Raw genomic sequence first — 23210 nt, 5'->3', positions numbered from 1 at the left:
AACTTTAGGAGACGGTCCTGGCGCTTGCTGGACTTTCTTGGGCGCCCTGAAGCCTTCTTCACAACAATTTAACCACTCTCCTTGAAGTTCTTGATGATCCGATAAATGGTTGATTTAGGTGCAATCTTACTGGCAGCAATATCCTTGCCTGCGAAGCCCTTTTTGTGCAAAGCAATGATGACAGCACATGTTTCCTTGCAGGTAACCATGGCTGACGGATGAAGAACAATGATTCCAACCACCACCCTCCTTTTGAAGCTTCCAGTCTGTTATTCTAACTCAATCAGCATGACAGAGTGATCTCCAGCCTTGTCCTTGTCAACACTCACACCTGTGTTAACGAGAGAATCACTGACATAATGTCAGCTGGTCCTTTTGTGGCAGGGCTGAAATGCAGTGGAAATGTTTTTGGGGGATTCAGTTCATTTGCATGGCAAAGGGGGACTTTGCAATTAATTGCAATTCATCTGATCACTCTTCATAACATTCTGGTGTATATGCAAATTGCCTTTTACAAACTGAGGCAGCAGTCTTTGTGAAAATTAATATTTGTGTCATTCTCAAAACTTTTGGCCACGACTGTACACTACCATTCAAAAGTTTGGGGGCACTTAGAAATGTCCTTGTTTTTGAAAGAAAAGCAATTTTTTTGGTCCATTAAAATAACATCAAATTGATCAGAAATACAGTGTAGACATTGTTATTAATGTTGTTAATGACTATTGTAGCTGGATATGGCAGATTTTCTGTGGAATATCTACATAGGCGTACAGAGGCCCATTATCAGCAACCATCACTCCTGTGTTCCAATGGCATGTTGTGAAGGCAAATCCAAGTGTATCATTTTAAAAGGCTAATTGATCATTAGAAAACCCTTTTGCAATTATGTTAGCACAGCTAAAAATGGTTGTGCTGATTAAAGAAGCAATTAAACTGGCCTTCTTTAGACTAGTTGAGTTCCTGGAGCATCAGCATTTGTGGGTTCGATTACAGGCTCAAAATGTCCAGAAACAAAGAACTTTCTTCTGAAACTCGTAAGTCTGTTCTTGTTCTGAGAAATTAAGGCTATTCCATGCGAGAAACTGCCAAGAAACTGAAGATCTTGTACAATGCTGTGTACTACTCCCTTCACAGAACACCGCAAACTGGCTCTAACCAGAATAGAAAGATGAGTGGGAGGCCCCGGTGCACAACTGAGCAAGAGGACAAGTACATTATAGTGTCTAGTTTGAGAAACAGACGCCTCACATGTCCTCAACTGGCAGCTTCATTAAATAGTACCCACAAAACACCAGTCTCAACGTCAACAGTGAAGAGGCGACTCCGGGATGCTGGCCTTCTAGGCAGAATTCCTCTGTCCAGTGTCTGTGTTCTTTTGCCCATCTTAATCTTTTCTTTTTATTGGCCAGTCTGAGATATGGCTTTTTCTTTGCAACTCTGCCTAGAAGGCCAGCATCCAGGAGTCGCCTCTTCACTGTTGACATTGAGACTGGTGTTTAAAAGATGATGAATTCAACTATTGCAATTGGATGGAGTCCTGACAATATTTCAACTTGGATGTTTTACATACAAGCAACGTATCTATGCAGTTGCATGTTGTCGGTCCATTCTTTCCCCTCTAATAAAGGTTCAAAACAAACCATAGTGTTTTGATCAATATTTGATAATGTCATTACAATGTGTACACAGTGGTATGCTGGTACACTGAATATATGAATATGAAGAAAAATATTGGTCAAATTAGATTTTATTCAAGAAAGAGCCTCGCAATAAATAATTATTAGGAAATGATCTTGGTTTCTTGAAAATAATTCAAAATAAGAATAAAAAAATTGGCCACAGGTATTTGTTAGCATAGGTTAGAAACATTCATCCTATAGGTTTCTTCACCCACTGGCTGTGGCTAGACTTTCTGCCTACACTGTACAGCTGCACAAGACTACCACCTACTGTCACAAGTTGGACTCAGGCGATCAACAAAGTCTGCACATCTTGATGATAATATTGATTATGATGATGATCACTTGTTAATATGATCATAATTATTGTAGTTAATTTGTGATTTTAAAATGGATTTAGAATGATTATATTATCCGCTATTATTAGATAGATTGTTACTAAATTGTGATAATTCAATTTCAGTAATGTAGGCTAATAATAACAAAAATAATGACATACATTAATAATATAATAATAAGTCATTAGTAATATTATATCATTTTGCTCTCAATATAATTATCAATATTTTCAACAGTTAATACAAACTATTATTACTGATCAAAAACATTATAATTAACTGTGTTACTATTGATATGCAGTAGCCTATGGTAAATTAGATAGGGCCCACAGTGGCCTTGAATAAAATCCTTACCAAAGGTTTACTGAATAGAATGTATCCTCCAATCCTCTCTTTATGTGTGGTGCACTGCAGACTGCAGAACACTGTGACTAGTACTGTATAATGGGGAACAGTAGGTCTCTAGCCTAAACACACCACTAGATGACAGCACTGTCTAACGAATTACTGGAAAAATAGAAATATTCTCAACTCAATATCGTAAGGATGTGGACCGTCCCTTCCTGTTTTAGTACCGAGAGAGCCACCGTACCGAGACACATTGGAGCTGGAATACAGTCACTTAGGACTCGATTATGTTTAGATTTATGTTTATTTTATCAAAGACAAGGTTATTTATTTTCCAGCGTGAGGTCTACAGTTATATTTATTAATGATGTCACGTCAGTGTTTCGTCTTATTAGATAGCTAGATAGCCACATATTTATTATTGCGCTGCCAACCGTTGTTCCTTTCCTGTGTCAATGATTCTCCTACCCTCACTCTTATGGCGGAGACTAAAATAATATATCACATTGACGAGGAGGAGACTCCTTATCTAGTGAAATTATCCGTTTCTCCCGAGAAAGTCACTTTAGCGGATTTTAAAAATGTCCTCAACAATCGTCCGGTCAATAGCTACAAATTCTTCTTCAAATCCATGGACCAGGATTTTGGGTAAGATTCCACCCATGAATAGACGATATTTTCTTCCTGTGTATGTTGCGGTCTTGTCATTGTTATCATATAAGTATAAATGTATCTCAGCGCTAATTGGTTAGTACACAGACACAACCATGTGTCTAATTTCACAACAAAGGTTGCAACATTGTAACATTTGCGCAAGACTGATTGTGCAAGGTCTGATCCGCGGTTGGCACCTGTTCATTGTATCCAATGCGCAATAGAATAGGTCCTTTGAAGTTCAGACCCGTAACATCAATATCCCATAGGACATTAAACGCGATTAACGTTACGCTTTTATTGTTGTCAATGTTGGTTATAGGCTACGGTAGTCTACACAAAAGTGATTATATCTCATTTCGAAGGTTGTGCTGTGTTGTCATCGTCATGTAATAAGCCCATCTAACTTAATGATATAGACGTTACATTGACAAATCCTCCACATGTTTGCTGTGTGGCGCGAGTTCGGGATCGATTCCAAATGAATTATTACCAGACAGGTTTCTCTTGTGTGTTCATGACTTTGTAGCACTTATAGCAATAGGTAATAAACAGAGAGAAGAAAAGGAAAGGCAGAATAGAGATTGATGCCGATCGATGACAGTCACATATTAACTGTAGCCAATCATGATTTTCAGGAGACATTTATCAAAAGTGACAGCATGACTATATGATGAGAACTTTGACATATCTATGTCATGTTAATCTTATTTGATTTAATACGATAGGCTAAAACGTCATGCGTCAAATAGGCTTCCAATGGACTGAAATGGTCACAGTGGGGATCCTGTATCCCTCTCATGGCTCTCTGTTTTACACGCACAGATGAGCACGAATACACACACACACACACGCGCACGCACAAAGGTAATTTCCTCCGATTCCAGGCTGAAGGTGAATCAAGCGAACATCCATTTTCATGGAAAACATAACGCGTCGTGTGCTCGCCATACATGTTATGCAACGAATAGGTTGAAGAGCCAAAAACTCATTCTTTGTTGTTGGGATTTTGCTATTTATTTGCCATTTTGCCATGCGACCCTAGGCCGCAAATCAGCTAAAAATGCCTGAGTAGAAACATGGCTGCCCGGTAGAAGAGCACTCCCTGAAAGAGGCGAGTGCCGTGGACTGACGGCCTGCGATAATTGTCAAATAGCGCTCAAATCGCGCATACATTCTTTATTGACATACATCATGTAAATCAGTCGAACAAGCTCAGCTGGCCAACACCAATACTCTATTGAACATTTTATTTCATTAATAACGCGTATTTTAATGACCCTTGTCTCTGTTTTAATAGTTCTGCCTATTGTCCTGTGAATGTACACTACAGTCCTATCGGCCAATAGATTGTCTGTGGTTAGTGGTAGCAATTAGTTCATTGCATTGTTGCCTGTCAGACATTTCATTTATGTTCACTGATATCAAATAAGATGATAGTCTGAATTGTTAGATGTTGAACATTATTTTTCACATGTTGCCAACAGCCTATTTTCACAGATATTTTATTTTACTGTAAAAGGGATTTATCCTCTCTTCTTTCAAATGGTCTAGTATTTAGAATTAATGCAGGATACATTGATGAATAGTTCACCATAGGCCTACATGCAGTTTTTTAAGTATGTTTTTATTCTTATATGTAGTATTTCCTCTCACCCTTTCCATTGCACTCAGTATTGTGTTGTCATCGCTCAGTCTTTCTGCACAGACATATCTCCCCAGACAGACAGCTAGGTCTAAAGAGATGGTAGAAGTCTCTTTCTGCACAGACATATCTCCCCAGACAGACAGCTAGGTCTAAAGAGATGGTAGAAGTCTCTTTCTGCACAGACATATCTCCCCAGACAGACAGCTAAGTCTAAAGAGATGGTAGAAGTCTCTTTCTGCACAGACGTATCTCCCCAGACAGACAGCTAGGTCTAAAGAGATGGTAGAAGTCTCTTGTTATGGTCCTGTTAATAGAATGTGTTTGACCTCTCCTTCCCCCGCCCCCATACATTCAGACAACATGGACACCTTTAATAGCTGCAGGTCAGAGGTCCACTTATTATAGAGTCCTCCTTGGAGGATGACCTATTTGTGTTAATGTCTGTTTCTCCTCTGACAAGCTGACACGCACAGTCGCACACACAGCACACATGGCACCACCTGCACTCAAACAAACGCACACAGCCGCAGACACACAGGGGCACACACACACACACACACACACACACACACACACACACACACACACACACACACACACACACACACACACACACACACACACACACATAGCTCTGTAGAAGACCTGACTCCATCTGGTGTGAATATGATTGTATTTCCCTTATTTGGTTTGAGTCATCACATTAACAATGACTCATTCTGAAACCTATTATCTTATTCAGGGATTCATTCATTTTGCTTCATTCCATTTACCAAAAGGTGCTGTTGTTTCCAGTTATTCTACCTTTGAAGATGTTTTGAGGCGATTCCAGTTATTCTAGTTTTTAAGATGTTTTGAGGCGATTTCACAGCCAAACTGTTTTTAGTACACACTATCACAAACATCAGAGAAGGAAACCCACACAGGGACGTCATGTCGTCATGTCAGACATTCCTACAGCAGGCAGTACGACCTTGTGAGGGAACTGTTTTTTCCTGGTAGCAGGTTAGTTAGTTGGGTCTATACTGTGCCCTCAGCAGGGCCTTCCTGTCCTGTCCCTGTCCTGTCCCTCCAGTCACAGCCAGGGCAGATTGATCCATGAGGCCCCAAGTGAGGAGATCCATCGTCTGATTATGGAAACAAATACAACATGTTTGTTCTAAAGAGTTATAGTTAGGGTTAGACCTCCACACGGAGTTACAGATTTCTGTTGCTGAGTGCAGTGTTAGGCTTAGTGCCATGGTCCACCTTTCACAAGGGCCAGTGCAGTGGTGGTACTGGTCTTGTCATTTCAATCAACACATTCCATGGCTTGATAACTGTAGCATTGTTAAAGTAGATCAGTAGGCAAAGGCTACACTGAAAGTCGCATGTGAAAGTGAAATCCTTGAGCAGCATTGTACTCAGTGTACTGGCTGTATACAGTATGGGAACAACACAGACGGTCAGGGACACACAGAGGATAATATGGCTGGTGTAACGCATAGACACAGACAGTATAGCTGTTAGAGAAATGAACTAGGGAATAATCTGACTCCATTACAGAGGGAAAACATGGAACCCCTTGCAGTTATAGACAGTGTTTGATATGTAAATGTTCAGTCAGTGCAAGGTCTTACATAGTAGACCCCCTGTTGTGAAGGGGAAGCAAGCAATTTTTTATTTCATTTGATTTCATTTTCTGTCTTATATCTCGTGAAATATTGTGTGTCTGTAATTTCCAGTTGAAGCATAGATTTGTGTAGGATAGAATGTAAATCCGGGTTGCTGTTGAGTTTTTATCCCTCACTGGCCTGACAAAAGACTGCATTATAATGTTGTTCAACCACATATGAATGAGTAGTGATTAGTATTCCTGTCAGTCAGTACTATAAATGCACAATTTCAGAGCTTTGAGGTTGATATCATAGAGATCCTATTAAATAACTATTAGTATTCAAATTCCTAATTGTATGGTCAATATGCTGTTTTGTTATGGCAACGGTTGAGATGTTTGTTTGAGACCTCAGTAAAACCTTTGTCAGAGGATCACTGAAGGTAATAGTATAAGGAAAGGAAGTAAGTGCTCTTGGCATGAATGAGGATACTCAGCTGAATATGGAGATTCTTCCACCTGCGCCACGCCTACCTTACCTCACTTGAAAGGTTAATGTTGTTATTAGTACAGTAACTTGATATGTCTGAGAACCTGAGGTTTCAGAAATAGCACTGAGCTAAGGTTGAGGAACCAATCCTCTACATTTTCATTCTAATTTGAATCACAGATATTTTGTGTACTATTGTGGCGAGCTTTGGACTATGGGCCTGCTGTGTACAGCCGGCTGGTCGGTCGCCCCTCCTGACCCTGTGCTGTTGGGCCAGATGATAACTAGCTTCCCTCCTGCCCTGGGCATAATTACAGTCCTCTAATCCCCCCCCCCCCCACACACACACACACACACAGCCAGCCCTGCCGTACCATGGCCCACCACTACATTATGCAGCAATCTCCCTTTAAATCTTGTGTCATTAGCCTGTGAAATCTGTTAAGACTTTAAGCTGCCGGCTTTGAGAAGTGAGGGTTGTGATGACCGGGAACCCAGTGTCTGACACTTGTCAAATTTAAACTGAGCTCTCCTGTGTGTGTGTCATCTACCCACTTGGGCACAGGCGTCAATTCAACGTCTATTCCATGTTGGTTCAACGTAATTTCATTGAAATGACTTTGAAACAACGTTGGTTCAACCAGTGTGTGCCCAGTGGGTAGCGACTGGACGTGTTTGTGCATGGGGATTCGGTGTAGCACATTCTGATGCTGAAATCAGTTGGAATATGAAAGTATGCATGAAGAAAGGTCATGGTTTACAGAGTGCACATCATTTTGTTTCCTTTGGACATTTGTCTGGATTCCTTTGGTTTTAATGCTTTTAACAGAGTGAGAGGCAGAGAGTGAGAGTGAGAGAGAGATTGTTACAATTCATGTTGTATCTAGCTTATTTTATCAACTTATTACACTTAAACAGGATCCTTGACCACTCATTTACCAATATGATGTTCAGTTTGGAACAGGATTAAATTAGCACTGCTAATAATACATCAGAGTCCCATCCCAAGACCTTAAGAGTTAAAAGGCGATGACTTTGACTATAGGCTTTCTGTTTCTATTGACCGCTCCCACATCCTCCCAAGTTACCTTCAGTTGGTCATGTGGCTGTAGACAGAGGATGCATACACTTCCTACCTAATGATGAGAATCACACCCCCTCTTCCTCTCTGTGGTTGAACAGAACAGGCCACACACACAGCAGCATTCTGCCTCTGTGTTAGTCAGTTACAGCCACAAGTCTACGTTATCTCTCTCCACCACTCCCACAGTACAGTATAATACAGCCGCAGCAGAACACAGTCACTCGCTGTTGTCATGTGCGTAGGAAATCCTGGCAACGTCTGAAGGGAAAAATAAGTAAATCAACGGAGCAGCAGTTTCATAGAAATGCAGTATAAAGTCTTCATCAGACACTCTGTTGCTTTTCTTTCAAGTATGTCCTGTTCATGTTCCAGAATTCACACCTATTTCAGCTAATATTCTCCCACCTTTGAGATAGGCATAACTACAGCCCAGGATTGTAGCCCAGGGCTGTTTCTGTGTGTCTGCGTATATCCTCTGCCTCCAGACCAGGCCTGCTCTAGTCTGTACTGTGTGACAGGAGCCCAGCAGGTGTGGCTGGTTACTGGCAGTGGTTACTGCTGAACCCTGTCCCAGGGGTCAGAGGGTAAATGGGAGGTATTTTTGTTGGGAATTTACAGTCTAAGATGTACATGCTGAAGTCAACCAGTCTATTAATACCCCTCTAACTCCTGACACCCAGGCGGGTAGTACCTGGTCCCTTTTTCACCGCAACACAACCACTCTCACTATTCTAGGGCTGGGCTGGCTGGAGAGGCACACTCTTAGAAAAAAGGGTTCCAAAAGGGTTTTGCGGCTATCCACATAGGATAACACTTTTTGGTTCCAGTTAGAACCCTTTATTGTTCCAGTTAGAACTCTTTTGGGTTCCATGTAGAACCCTCTGTGGAAAGGGTTCCAAATGGAACCCAAAAGGGTTCTACCTGGAACCAAAGGGGGATCTTCAAAGGTTTCTCTATGGGAACAGCCGATGGACCCTTTTTGGTTCTAGATAGCACCTTTTTTTCTAAGAGTGTAGGGGATAGCCTATATATTTGGAATTAGATGTGATGACGATATGTACAATATATTGTGTGCACACGATAAATACAGATTCAATGTATTTCCTCAATGCCCAGACCTGTCACACATACACACATACAGCACACAGCCCACTAACAGGTTTGCATCGTCTTCACTTTGCAGTTGATCTATGTGCTTGTCCATGTAATGTTTCTGCACTCATGCTGTTGTACTTAGTCAGGGCCATTAATCACTTGTGGAGGCTGAGGCTCAACATCTATCAGCTTTCAATGGACTTAGTCAACAGTAACATAGGTGCCGAGCTCTTTACGGTCGAAAAAATTCTACTGATTAAGCATGAATCTGTGCAGAGCAGGACAGGGTAGTAGAAATGATCCCTGGGTGTAATTCTAGCAACTGTGTGCTGAGGACTGACTCTCTCTCTCTCTCTCTCTCTCTCTCTCTCTCTCTCTCTCTCTCTCTCTGTGTTTGCCTGTCCATTCCACAGGGTTGTCAAAGAGGAGATTTCCGACGACAACGCCAAGTTGCCCTGCTTCAACGGGAGAGTGGTGTCCTGGGTAAGTGAGATGAATGGCGCCCCTCGCCGCGTCACCCCCTGTCCCGTAGCTCCTCTCCCCGTCTCATTGCTCTCCTCTCCACCTCGCTGCGGCTCACTGGCTCAGCGGTAGCTGAAGATACGTGTAGTGTAACGCTCCATATAGTGTATCTACCTAGAGAGATCACACTGTCACGCCTCCACAGTACAACACTCAAGACTCTACAGTAGAGAGGGATTCACTCATTGTTGAGCTTCTATGCTAAGTGCCTTATACAGGTGTGAGCTCAGCCAATGGGAGATGAACTAAGGCATGGTTACACAACGACATCACAACATTCCAAGCTTGACAGTTTTACAATCAATATCAAACAGTATTCTACCAACAAATGAGGTCAGTTAACGATCATTTACATTGGCCTACCTAAGGATACGAGACACAGGTTCATTTGGTATAGTTGTACATAGTGCTAGGAGCAGTGATGCATACATTATCATGACAGACTGTACTGCATACCATTCCTGTGAATTATATATTGGGAAATGTAAATAGAGATCTTTATATTAGCTTTTCCCAGTGTCTTAACCATGTCCCAGTGTCTTAACCTTCTCCCAGTGTCTTAACCATGTCCCAGTGTCTTAACCATGTCCCAGTGTCTTAACCTTCTCCCAGTGTCTTAACCATGTCCCAGTGTCTTAACCATGTCCCAGTGTCTTAACCATGTCCCAGTGTCTTAACCATGTCCCAGTGTCTTAACCTTCTCCCAGTGTCTTAACCATGTCCCAGTGTCTTAACCATGTCCCAGTGTCTTAACCTTCTCCCAGTGTCTTAACCATGTCCCAGTGTCTTAACCATGTCCCAGTGTCTTAACCTTCTCCCAGTGTCTTAACCATGTCCCAGTGTCTTAACCATGTCCCAGTGTCTTAACCTTCTCCCAGTGTCTTAACCATGTCCCAGTGTCTTAACCATGTCCCAGTGTCTTAACCTTCTCCCAGTGTCTTAACCATGTCCCAGTGTCTTAACCATGTCCCAGTGTCTTAACCATGTCCCAGTGTCTTAACCATGTCCCAGTGTCTTAACCATGTCCCAGTGTCTTAACCTTCTCCCAGTGTCTTAACCATGTCCCAGTGTCTTAACCATGTCCCAGTGTCTTAACCTTCTCCCAGTGTCTTAACCATGTCCCAGTGTCTTAACCATGTCCCAGTGTCTTAACCTTCTCCCAGTGTCTTAACCATGTCCCAGTGTCTTAACCATGTCCCAGTGTCTTAACCATGTCCCAGTGTCTTAACCTTCTCCCAGTGTCTTAACCATGTCCCAGTGTCTTAACCTTCTCCCAGTGTCTTAACCATGTCCCAGTGTCTTAACCATGTCCCAGTGTCTTAACCTTCTCCCAGTGTCTTAACCATGTCCCAGTGTCTTAACCATGTCCCAGTGTCTTAACCTTCTCCCAGTGTCTTAACCATGTCCCAGTGTCTTAACCATGTCCCAGTGTCTTAACCATGTCCCAGTGTCTTAACCTTCTCCCAGTGTCTTAACCATGTCCCAGTGTCTTAACCTTCTCCCAGTGTCTTAACCATGTCCCAGTGTCTTAACCATGTCCCAGTGTCTTAACCTTCTCCCAGTGTCTTAACCATGTCCCAGTGTCTTAACCATGTCCCAGTGTCTTAACCTTCTCCCAGTGTCTTAACCATGTCCCAGTGTCTTAACCATGTCCCAGTGTCTTAACCATGTCCCAGTGTCTTAACCTTCTCCCAGTGTCTTAACCATGTCCCAGTGTCTTAACCATGTCCCAGTGTCTTAACCATGTCCCAGTGTCTTAACCATGTCCCAGTGTCTTAACCTTCTCCCAGTGTCTTAAGCATGTCCCAGTGGCTTAACCATGTCCCAGTGTCTTAAGCATGTCCCAGTGTCTTAACCATGTCTCAGTGTCTTAACCATGTCCCAGTGTCTTAATCATGTCCCAGTGTCTTAACCATGTGTTAAAGGAACATGCCACATCCCTCTTAATCATGTCCCCTGGCCTTCCCTGTGGCTCATTTGGTGGAGCATGGTGTTTGCAACGCCAGCATGGTGTTTGCAATGCCAGGGTTGTGGGTTCGATTTCCACGGGAGTCCAGTACAAAAAAATGCATGAAATGTATCAAATGTATGCATTCACTACTGTAAGTCGCTCTGGATAAGAGCGTCTGCTAAATGACGTAAATGTAATGTAAATGTCCTAATCATGTCCCAGTGTCTTAACCATGTCCCAGTGTCTTAATCATGTCCCAGTGTCCTAATCATGTCCCAGTGTCTTAATCATGTCCTAATCATGTTCCAGTGTCTTAACCATGTCCCAGTGTCTTAATCATGTCCCAGTGTCCTAATCATGTCCCAGTGTCTTAATCATGTCCTAATCATGTCCCAGTGTCTTAACCATGTCCCAGTGTCTTAATCATGTCCCAGTGTCCTAATCATGTCCCAGTGTCTTAATCATGTCCTAATCATGTTCCAGTGTCTTAACCATGTCCCAGTGTCTTAATCATGCCCCAGTGTCCTAATCATGTCCCAGTGTCTTAATCATGTCCTAATCATGTTCCAGTGTCTTAACCATGTCCCAGTGTCTTAATCATGCCCCAGTGTCTTAACCATGTCCCAGTGTCTTAACCATGTCCCAGTGTCTTAATCATGTCCCAGTGTTATTAGATTCTCCCTCTGGCATGTTCCTTTAACACTCATTATTGTGGTTCAAATGAAAGCAGAGCAGCTGTATCTATGGGCCATTTTACATAAGCCTTTGTGCTCACACGCGCACACAGTCACCAGAGTGAAAGCAATGTGAGCTGCATCGTTCCCTCTGTTTCCCAATGTATTTATACATAGCCACCAGCTTTCCTCAGGCCCCTTCGGTGTATCTCATTTTAAACAGTATCTCTCTCCTATGTCTCTCAGATAGTTCTCTATGTCTGTTTGTGTGTATCTGGATCTGTTTATCTGTTGTGTGTCTCTCTCTCTCTCTCTATGTCTGTTTTTGTGACTGAATATGTTTGTCTGTCTCTTTGTCTGTTACTTTCTACCTCTTTTCCAGTCCCTGATTCTATACCTGTGTGTATCTCTATGTTCATATTTGTCTCTGGTATTTTGTCTCTGACTCACCTCTCTCTCTCTCTCTCTCTCTCTCTCTCTCTCTCTCTCTCTCTCTCTCTCTCTCTCTCTCTCTCTCTCTGTGTGTGTGTGTCTGCAGCTGGTCCTGGCAGAGAGCTCTCACTCTGATGGGGGGTCCCAGTGTACAGAGAGCCACCCAGAACTGCCACCCCCCCTGGAGAGGACAGGGGGCATCGGTGATTCCCGCCCACCCTCCTTCCAGTGAGTACCCAGCACTGGCTGCATCTGTGTCCTACTGCACATAAACACCATGCACACATCATTACACACATTACACACACAAATACATGTGTACACACACACACACACACACACACACACACACACACACACACACACACACACACACACACACACACACACACACACACACACACACACACACACACGCACCATGTCACCTTTGTAATTCACTGCAAGCCATATGCTAATCAGAATCTGGAGAACTCATCACGCAGTGGCCAATCCGAGCGCACACGGGAGGTGAGTGTGTGTGTAAGTGTGTAGGTGTGTGTGTGCCAGGGTTCACGCTAGCAAACTCTCGCTTACCGTGCTCACCAATGAAGTGGCATCCCTCCCATCTGTGGGGTAGCAGTCTGCTCATCTATGCAGCTAGCTAAGCTTCCTCAGAGCTGCTCCACAAACAGCCATGATAAGGTAAACATCTTCAGGGAGAGACTGCTGCCATTGAATGCTTCTATTCGTGTTGAGATACTATTGGGTTCCATGTATAAACTTTTCCCAAGAGGCTTCTACATGGAACCCCAAAAAACGTTTATCCTATGGGGACAGCCAAAGAACCCTTTTGGAACCCTTTTTTTCTAAGAGTGCAGTTGGCTCTACCTGCACCAAAACTCCTATATTTTTCATCCATAGCTTGTTCTCCATCTTGTTTTTAAATAGCAAGCCAACCTGTTTTCAGCACTTTTATTTCCATGATTGATCAAAAGTCATTTTCTCATGCTGTCAGGTCGCTCTGCAGCAGACATGTTTGGAACATCAAATCGCAACATCAAATCGCAATATCAAATCGCAATAAATATTGCATCGGCACCTACGTATCGTGATCATTCCGTATCGTGAGGTCCCTGGCAATTCCCAGCACTACCAGTTAAGAGTTAGTAAAGATATATTATGAGATCAGACAATGTGTGGTGTTATTACTACATCGATGGGCTAAAAGCTTAGGAGCGAACTCCGCTTCTCGAATCTTGTTTGACCCTTATGCAAGCACTACACTTTGACTTCAAACAGACTGATTAAAGATTCACACTGTACTTGTAAAGAGAGAGACCCCCAAAGCCAAATTTAGCAGGAAATGCTGTGGGCCCTGGGCTGGAGTTGTTACTGCCATTACAGCAGTGTGTTAGCTTCTGCAGGGGTCTGTATTAAGAGCATGCAATCTGTCATGTTCCAGTATCTCTTTATCTACTGTTTGACATCCTGGCTTTTTGCCCTCCGCTGGCTGCTGCTCCCTGCTGCTTGGCTGTCAGCCTGCCTGATGATTTTATTGTTCGGGCCTCCTCTCTTCCTGCTGCGTCTACTGCCACCTTGTGGTCAAATATGGGCATGTCGGTTCGGCACCCACACGACAAGGATTTAACTTTCCTATTCCCCCCTCACTTTCTCTCCCCTTCCTCTCTCTCTCGCTCTTTCTCCCTCTCTTTCAGACAGGCAGTGTTTTTTCTCTGGTCATTACTAGGCCTATGGTGAATTCCCCATAGTGAGCTTCTGTCATTCTCAGCCTCATTCTGAAAATAGACAGAATATTATTAGCAGTTCATTTTGTTATTGTGCTTTATTCATGTATTTCATGGATCCATTCCTGTATGAATGGCTGTGTTTGATGGAGGACAGAATAAGTAGAATAGGAGTTTGGGCTGAGTGTGGTGCAGAGCAGGCAGATTTAATGTGCTTCTGCCTGATAATCCGGATTAGCGAACAACCATCTCTGTTTCCCGGGGAGGGGGGATAGGCGGTTAGCGGGGCGGGGGGATCACAGCTGGCAGCCCCCATCCCCTTCTCCCAACCCAGCCTCCGTCCCTTGGTAATCTCACACAGGATCAGCCGACACAGGCGATCATCCTACCCCTTCCAGGCTGGACGGTTGCCATAGACAAACAACATCCACACCACACTGGCCAATCCCAGCCTGAGACACATAATATAAACATACTGCCCCATCCCTGCTTTATCCCTGCCATAGACAGATAATATAAACATACTGCCCCATCCCTGCATTATCCCTGCCATATACAGATAATATAAACATACTGCCCCATCCCTGCTTTATCCCTGCCATAGACAGATAATATAAACATACTGCCCCATCCCTGCTTTATCCCTGCCATAGACAGATAATATAAACATACTGCCCCATCCCTGCTTTATCCCTGCCATATACAGATAATATAAACATACTGCCCCATCCCTGCTTTATCCCTGCCATATACAGATAATATAAACATACTGCCCCATCCCTGCTTTATCCCTGCCATATACAGATAATATAAACATACTGCCCCATCCCTGCTTTATCCCTGCCATATACAGATAATATAAACACACTGCCCCATCCCTGCTTTATCCCTGCCATATACAGATAATATAAACATACTGCCCCATCCCTGCTTTATCCCTGCCATATACAGATAATATAAACATACTGCCCCATCCCTGCTTTATCCCTGCCATATACAGATAATATAAACATACTGCCCCATCCCTGCTTTATCCCTGCCATAGACAGATAATATAAACATACTGCCCCATCCCTGCTTTATCCCAGCCATAGACAGATAATATAAACATACTGCCCCATCCCTGCATTATCCCTGCCATAGACAGATAATATAAACATACTGCCCCATCCCTGCTTTATCCCTGCCATATACAGATAATATAAACATACTGCCCCATCCCTGCATTATCCCTGCCATAGACAGATAATATAAACATACTGCCCCATCCCTGCATTATCCCTGCCATAGACAGATAATATAAACATACTGCCCCATCCCTGCTTTATCCCAGCCATAGACAGATAATTTTAACATACTGCCCCATCCCTGCTTTATCCCTGCCATAGACAGATAATATAAACATACTGCCCCATCCCTGCTTTATCCCTGCCATAGACAGATAATATAAACATACTGCCCCATCCCTGCATTATCCCTGCCATAGACAGATAATATAAACATACTGCCCCATCCCTGCTTTATCCCAGCCATAGACAGATAATTTAAACATACTGCCCCATCCCTGCTTTATCCCTGCCATAGACACATAATATAAACATACTGCCCCATCCCTGCTTTATCCCTGCCATAGACAGATAATATAAACATACTGCCCCATCCCTGCATTATCCCTGCCATATACAGATAATATAAACATACTGCCCCATCCCTGCATTATCCCTGCCATAGACAGATAATATAAACATACTGCCCCATCCCTGCTTTATCCCAGCCATAGACAGATAATTTTAACATACTGCCCCATCCCTGCTTTATCCCTGCCATAGACAGATAATATAAACATACTGCCCCATCCCTGCTTTATCCCTGCCATAGACAGATAATATAAACATACTGCCCCATCCCTGCATTATCCCTGCCATAGACAGATAATATAAACATACTGCCCCATCCCTGCTTTATCCCAGCCATAGACAGATAATTTAAACATACTGCCCCATCCCTGCTTTATCCCTGCCATAGACACATAATATAAACATACTGCCCCATCCCTGCTTTATCCCTGCCATAGACAGATAATATAAACATACTGCCCCATCCCTGCATTATCCCTGCCATAGACAGATAATATAAACATACTGCCCCATCCCTGCTTTATCCCAGCCATAGACAGATAATATAAACATACCGTCTCATCCCTGCATTATCCCAGCCATAGACAGATAATATAAACATACTGCCCCATCCCTGCTTTATCCCTGCCATATACAGATAATATAAACATACTGCCCCATCCCTGCATTATCCCTGCCATATACAGATAATATAAACATACTGCCCCATCCCTGCTTTATCCCTGCCATAGACAGATAATATAAACATACTGCCCCATCCCTGCTTTATCCCTGCCATAGACAGATAATATAAACATACTGCCCCATCCCTGCATTATCCCTGCCATAGACAGATAATATAAACATACTGCCCCATCCCTGCTTTATCCCTGCCATAGACAGATAATATAAACATACCGTCTCATCCCTGCTTTATCCCTGCCATAGACAGATAATATAAACATACTGCCCCATCCCTGCATTATCCCTGCCATAGACAGATAATATAAACATACTGCCCCATCCCTGCATTATCCCTGCCATAGACAGATAATATAAACATACCGTCTCATCCCTGCTTTATCCCTGCCATAGACAGATAATATAAACATACTGCCCCATCCCTGCATTATCCCTGCCATAGACAGATAATATAAACATACTGCCCCATCCCTGCATTATTCCTGCCATAGACAGATAATATAAACATACTGCCCCATCCCTGCATTATCCCTGCCATAGACAGATAATATAAACATACTGCCCCATCCCTGCTTTATCCCTGCCATAGACAGATAATATAAACATACTGCCCCATCCCTGCATTATCCCTGCCATAGACAGATAATATAAACATACCGCCCCATCCCTGCTTTATCCCTGCCATAGACAGATAATATAAACATACTGCCCCATCTCTGCATTATCCCTGCCATAGACAGATAATATAAACATACTGCCCCATCCCTGCATTATTCCTGCCATAGACAGATAATATAAACATACCGTCTCATCCCTGCTTTATCCCTGCCATAGACAGATAATATAAACATACTGCCCCATCCCTGCATTATCCCTGCCATATACAGATAATATAAACATACTGCCCCATCCCTGCTTTATCCCTGCCATAGACAGATAATATAAACATACCGTCTCATCCCTGCTTTATCCCTGCCATAGACAGATAATATAAACATACTGCCCCATCCCTGCTTTATCCCTGCCATATACAGATAATATAAACATACCGTCTCATCCCTGCTTTATCCCTGCCATAGACAGATAATATAAACATACTGCCCCATCCCTGCTTTATCCCTGCCATAGACAGATAATATAAACATACTGCCCCATCCCTGCTTTATCCCTGCCATATATAGATAATATAAACATACTGCCCCATCCCTGCATTATCCCTGCCATATACAGATAATATAAACATACTGCCCCATCCCTGCTTTATCCCTGCCATAGACAGATAATATAAACATACCGTCTCATCCCTGCTTTATCCCTGCCATAGACAGATAATATAAACATACTGCCCCATCCCTGCATTATCCCTGCCATAGACAGATAATATAAACATACTGCCCCATCCCTGCATTATCCCTGCCATATACAGATAATATAAACATACTGCCCCATCCCTGCTTTATCCCTGCCATAGACAGATAATATAAACATACCGTCTCATCCCTGCTTTATCCCTGCCTGAGACAGATAATAACCTCTAGCTACAGACACAAAATGCCTCACCTGATCTATACCTGTGACTAATACAGTGTGTTTTTGCACAATGTAAGCATTAACATAAATATTTTGACCTGTTCTGGAGAGGCACAGATGCATCATTACATTCAGATGAAGGAACATGTTTACCATTCATCCCTCTGAATGAGCATGTCACAGCTGACCACAGCTTGTCCACTCCTGTGTTGCTACTATATATATATGTGTTGTTACGCACGCATCAGCCTCATCCACTCATGGCTCCTAAGGCTGATGAGACGGCGGCTTTTATACCCTGAGGACTATAATGCATGAGTTACTTACTGTGTAGTCATGTACACGTACGTATATGAACACTAGTGTGTGCATGCGCTCCTGTTGTCTGGGTGCCTTCATGCATGATGCATATATGTATAGGTCCAGTACATCCCAGAGTGTGTATGTGCAGAGTGTGCGTGTGCAGAATGTGTGTGTGCAGAGTGTGTGCGCGTGCGCAGAGTGTGCATGTGCAGAGTGTGTGTGTGCGCAGAGTGTGCATGTGCAGAGTGTGTGTGTGCAGAGTGTCTATGTGCAGAGTGTGTGTATGTGCGCAGAGTGTGCGTGTGCAGAGTGCAGGTGTGCGTGTGCGTATGTGCAGAGTGTGTATGTGTATGTGCAGAGTGTGCGTGTGCAGAGTGTGTATGTGTATGTGCAGAGTGTGTGTGTGCAGAGTGTGCGTATGTGCAGAGTGTGTATGTGTATGTGCGCAGAGTGTGCGTGTGTATGTGTATGTGCAGAGTGTGCGTGTGCAGAGTGTGTATGTGTGCAGAGTGTGCGTGTGCAGAGTGTGTATGTGTGCAGAGTGTGTATGTGTATGTGCAGAGTGTGCGTGTGCAGAGTGTGTATGTGTATGTGCAGAGTGTGTATGTGTATGTGCAGAGTGTGTATGTGTATGTGCAGAGTGTGTATGTGCAGAGTGAGAGCAGTGTTCAGCAGGCTGGGTTGTGTTTCTCACCAGCTTCAGGTTTCCTTGTTTTTTTATTTAACCTTTACTTCACTAGGCAACTCAATTAAGAACAAATTCTTATTTACAAACCCGGATGGCGTTGGGCTAGTTGTTAGCCACCCTATGGGACTCCCAATCACAGCCGGATGTGATCCAGCCTGGATTCGAACCAGGGACTGTAGTGACGCCTCTTGCACTGAGATGCAGTGACTTTTACCACTGCGCCACTCAGGAGCAGTGTTGACTAGTGATGGGTGCGTTTTACCCTGCTACCCTGAGACTAATGCCTCTCACCCCTCTGAAGATAACCCTCCCTCCAGCACCTTCTATCCAGCCCTGTACAGGATGAGAAGACTCCCAGCTCAGCCCACACCTGCTCTACCGGTCACACACACACACACACACACACACACACACACACACACACACACACACACACACACACACACACACACACACACACACACACACACACACACACACACACACACAGACACACACTCCATCCTCCCCCCTGCCACAGGCATCATCTGGGATTTCAATGACCCTCCTCATTAGTACCAGGCAGCATTGGACAGAATGCATCTCTCTCCGGGTATCTGGTCATTAATGACACTTAGTGAAATACACATCACATACCACACCCCAACAACACATCTCTCATGGCCAGGGGGACTGAATATGAAACAGAGCCATCATTTGTTATAGAATAAATGTGGCAAAAACAAATGGAGACATTAAATGTATTTCTATAGCTTCCAAAATGTATTTTAGTGGAGGAGTGCCAAGATGGAGGCACAGTGGCTTCAACCCCTATCAGTCATCTAGTGTATTTATAAATTATTGCTTTCATTGTGGATCTACAGTTCTTCAACTTTTTGAATGTGTGTATTTCAGTGCCAACGCGGTGAGCAGTCGGGACGGCCTGGACACAGAGACGGGCACAGAGTCCCTCCTGAGCCACCGTAGGGAGAGAGAGAGAGAACGTGCCCGGAGGAGAGCACGAGAGACTGAAAGTGAGTAACAATACACACATGATTGGATAACTACCTAAGTACAGTATGGGTGGTACTATAACACCAATAACACATCATCACAATATCATTACACATCATTTTAGAAATATACCTCACAGTGCTGACATTGTTCAGTAACACCCCGAAAAGGTGGACTATAAATAATGTCAAAAACAAATCAGAGGGTTCACCGGGTTCAGATCTGCTGGTGACAGGAAAGTGGAACAGTTTGACCAAGATTGCTTTCGGCGCTTTCTCTCTTTCCCAAGACACCGATCTTGTTTTTTCTTAAGTGGAATTCAGGTTCATGGTCAGAGGCTATTTTTCACCTGATGTTTTAACTTCAGGATCTGTGGGAGTACTTTTCTTCCTATTATGACCATGCATGGAGTATAGCAGCTGGATGGGTGGTGGATGGATGGCCTCCCCAAAAAATACAAACATAAAACTATAGCAGATCTATAGCTGCCTCTCGGTTATTGTGGAGATCTGAAACCACCTTTGTAAGTTTTTACTATTGGGAAAGTATTCAAATAAACTCTTCTTTGTTGTTGCATTTTTTATCCTTACTGCATGTACACACACAGTATCATGAGTAATGGACATGGGAAAATGTCAGGAAACTCATAAGAGTCTTGGTTAAGAAGAAATACTTCTGTCTTTATTTGTTGTTACTGTCATGGAAACATTTTGGTACTGAGCTCAGCAAAGAGTTCTAAGGAGGTCACTTGGAGAGGAGGAGGGCTTCCCCTACCCTCCTTCAGGGACCTTCCTCTACCCTCCTTCAGGGACCTTCCTCTACCCTCCTTCAGGGACCTTCCTCTATCCTCCTTCAGGGACCTTCCTCTACCCTCCTTCAGGGACCTTCCTCTACCCTCCTTCAGGGACCTTCCTCTACCCTCCTTCAGGGACCTTCCTCTACCCTCCTTCAGGGATCTTCCCCTACCCTCCTTCAGGGACCTTCCTCTATCCTCCTTCAGGGATCTTCCTCTACCCTCCTTCAGGGACATTCCTCTATCCTCCTTCAGGGACCTTCCTCTATCCTCCTTCAGGGACCTTCCTCTATCCTCCTTCAGGGATCTTCCTCTATCCTCCTTCAGGGATCTTCCTCTACCCTCCTTCAGGGATCTTCCTCAATCCTCCTTCAGGGACCTTCCTCTATCCTCCTTCAGGGATCTTCCTCTACCCTCCTCCAGGGACCTTCCTCTATCCTCCTTCAGGGACCTTCCTCTATCCTCCTTCAGGGATCTTCCTCTATCCTCCTTCAGGGACCTTCCTCTATCCTCCTTCAGGGACCTTCCTCTACCCTCCTTCAGGGACCTTCCTCTATCCTCCTTCAGGGACCTTCCTCTACCCTCCTTCAGGGTTCTTCCTCTATCTTCCTTCAGGGACCTTCCTCTACCCTCCTTCAGGGACCTTCCTCTACCCTCCTTCAGGGACTTTCCTCTATCCTCCTTCATGGACCTTCCTCTACCCTCCTTCAGGGACATTCCCCTACCCTCCTTCAGGGACCTTCCTCTACCCTCCTTCAGGGATCTTCCTCTATCCTCCTTCAGGGACCTTCCTCTATCCTCCTTCAGGGACCTTCCTCTACCCTCCTTCAGGGATCTTCCTCTACCCTCCTTCAGGGACCTTCCTCTATCCTCCTTCAGGGACCTTCCTCTACCCTCCTTCAGGGACCTTCCTCTATCCTCCTTCAGGGACCTTCCTCTACCCTCCTTCAGGGATCTTCCTCTAACTTCCTTCAGGGACCTTCCTCTACCCTCCTTCAGGGACCTTCCTCTACCCTCCTTCAGGGACCTTCCTCTATCCTCCTTCAGGGACCTTCCTCTACCCTCCTTCAGGGACCTTCCTCTACCCTCCTTCAGGGACCTTCCTCTACCCTCCTTCAGGGACCTTCCTCTACCCTCCTTCAGGGACATTCCTCTACCCTCTTTCAGGGACCTTCCTCTAACTTCCTTCAGGGACCTTCCTCTACCCTCCTTCAGGGACCTTCCTCTACCCTCCTTCAGGGATCTTCCTCTAACTTCCTTCAGGGACCTTCCTCTACCCTCCTTCAGGGACCTTCCTCTACCCTCCTTCAGGGACCTTCCTCTATCCTCCTTCAGGGACCTTCCTCTACCCTCCTTCAGGGACCTTCCTCTACCCTCCTTCAGGGACCTTCCTCTACCCTCCTTCAGGGACCTTCCTCTACCCTCCTTCAGGGACCTTCCTCTACCCTCCTTCAGGGACCTTCCTCTACCCTCCTTCAGGGACATTCCTCTACCCTCTTTCAGGGACCTTCCTCTATCCTCCTTCAGGGACCTTTCTCTATCCTCCTTCAGGGACCTTCCTCTACCCTCCTTCTGGGACCTTCCTCTACCCTCCTTCTGGGACCTTCCTCTACCCTCCTTCTGGGACCTTCCTCTACCCTCCTTCAGGGACCTTCCTCTACCCTCCTTCTGGGACCTTCCTCTACCCTCCTCCAGGGACCTTCCTCTACCCTCCTTCAGGGATCTTCCTCAATCCTCCTTCAGGGACCTTCCTCTATCCTCCTTCAGGGATCTTCCTCTACCCTCCTTCAGGGACATTCCTCTATCCTCCTTCAGGGACCTTCCTCTATCCTCCTTCAGGGATCTTCCTCTACCCTCCTCCAGGGACCTTCCTCTATCCTCCTTCAGGGACCTTCCTCTATCCTCCTTCAGGGATCTTCCTCTATCCTCCTTCAGGGACCTTCCTCTATCCTCCTTCAGGGACCTTCCTCTACCCTCCTTCAGGGACCTTCCTCTATCCTCCTTCAGGGACCTTCCTCTACCCTCCTTCAGGGTTCTTCCTCTATCTTCCTTCAGGGACCTTCCTCTACCCTCCTTCAGGGACCTTCCTCTACCCTCCTTCAGGGACTTTCCTCTATCCTCCTTCAGGGACCTTCCTCTACCCTCCTTCAGGGACATTCCCCTACCCTCCTTCAGGGACCTTCCTCTACCCTCCTTCAGGGATCTTCCTCTATCCTCCTTCAGGGACCTTCCTCTATCCTCCTTCAGGGACCTTCCTCTACCCTCCTTCAGGGATCTTCCTCTACCCTCCTTCAGGGACCTTCGTCTATCCTCCTTCAGGGACCTTCCTCTACCCTCCTTCAGGGACCT

General features: G+C 44.5%; 1 protein-coding gene across 19 annotated transcripts in view; it reads left to right on the top strand.

Annotated features, from left to right (window-relative positions):
- The first annotated feature begins 2575 nt into the window (after positions 1-2575).
- LOC106572388 (segment polarity protein dishevelled homolog DVL-1) overlaps positions 2576-23210 on the top strand; it is a 45673-nt gene continuing 25038 nt past the window's right edge. For all 19 annotated transcript variants that reach the window (XR_006759273.1, XR_006759274.1, XR_006759271.1 and 16 more), the window contains exons 1-4: positions 2576-3013; positions 9344-9413; positions 12616-12737; positions 19970-20088. Coding sequence is in view for 9 of the 19 variants with exons in the window: in XM_045696207.1 (XP_045552163.1) it covers positions 2844-3013; positions 9344-9413; positions 12616-12737; positions 19970-20088 (481 nt within the window). In the remaining 10 variants the exon portion in view is untranslated. The remainder of the gene's footprint in view (positions 3014-9343; positions 9414-12615; positions 12738-19969; positions 20089-23210) is intronic.

Source organism: Salmo salar, chromosome ssa15 (assembly GCF_905237065.1).
Source record: "Salmo salar chromosome ssa15, Ssal_v3.1, whole genome shotgun sequence".
Lineage (NCBI taxonomy): Eukaryota > Metazoa > Chordata > Actinopteri > Salmoniformes > Salmonidae > Salmo > Salmo salar.
Note: the sequence above shows the minus strand (reverse complement) of the source record. Positions and strands in the feature narration are given on the sequence as shown.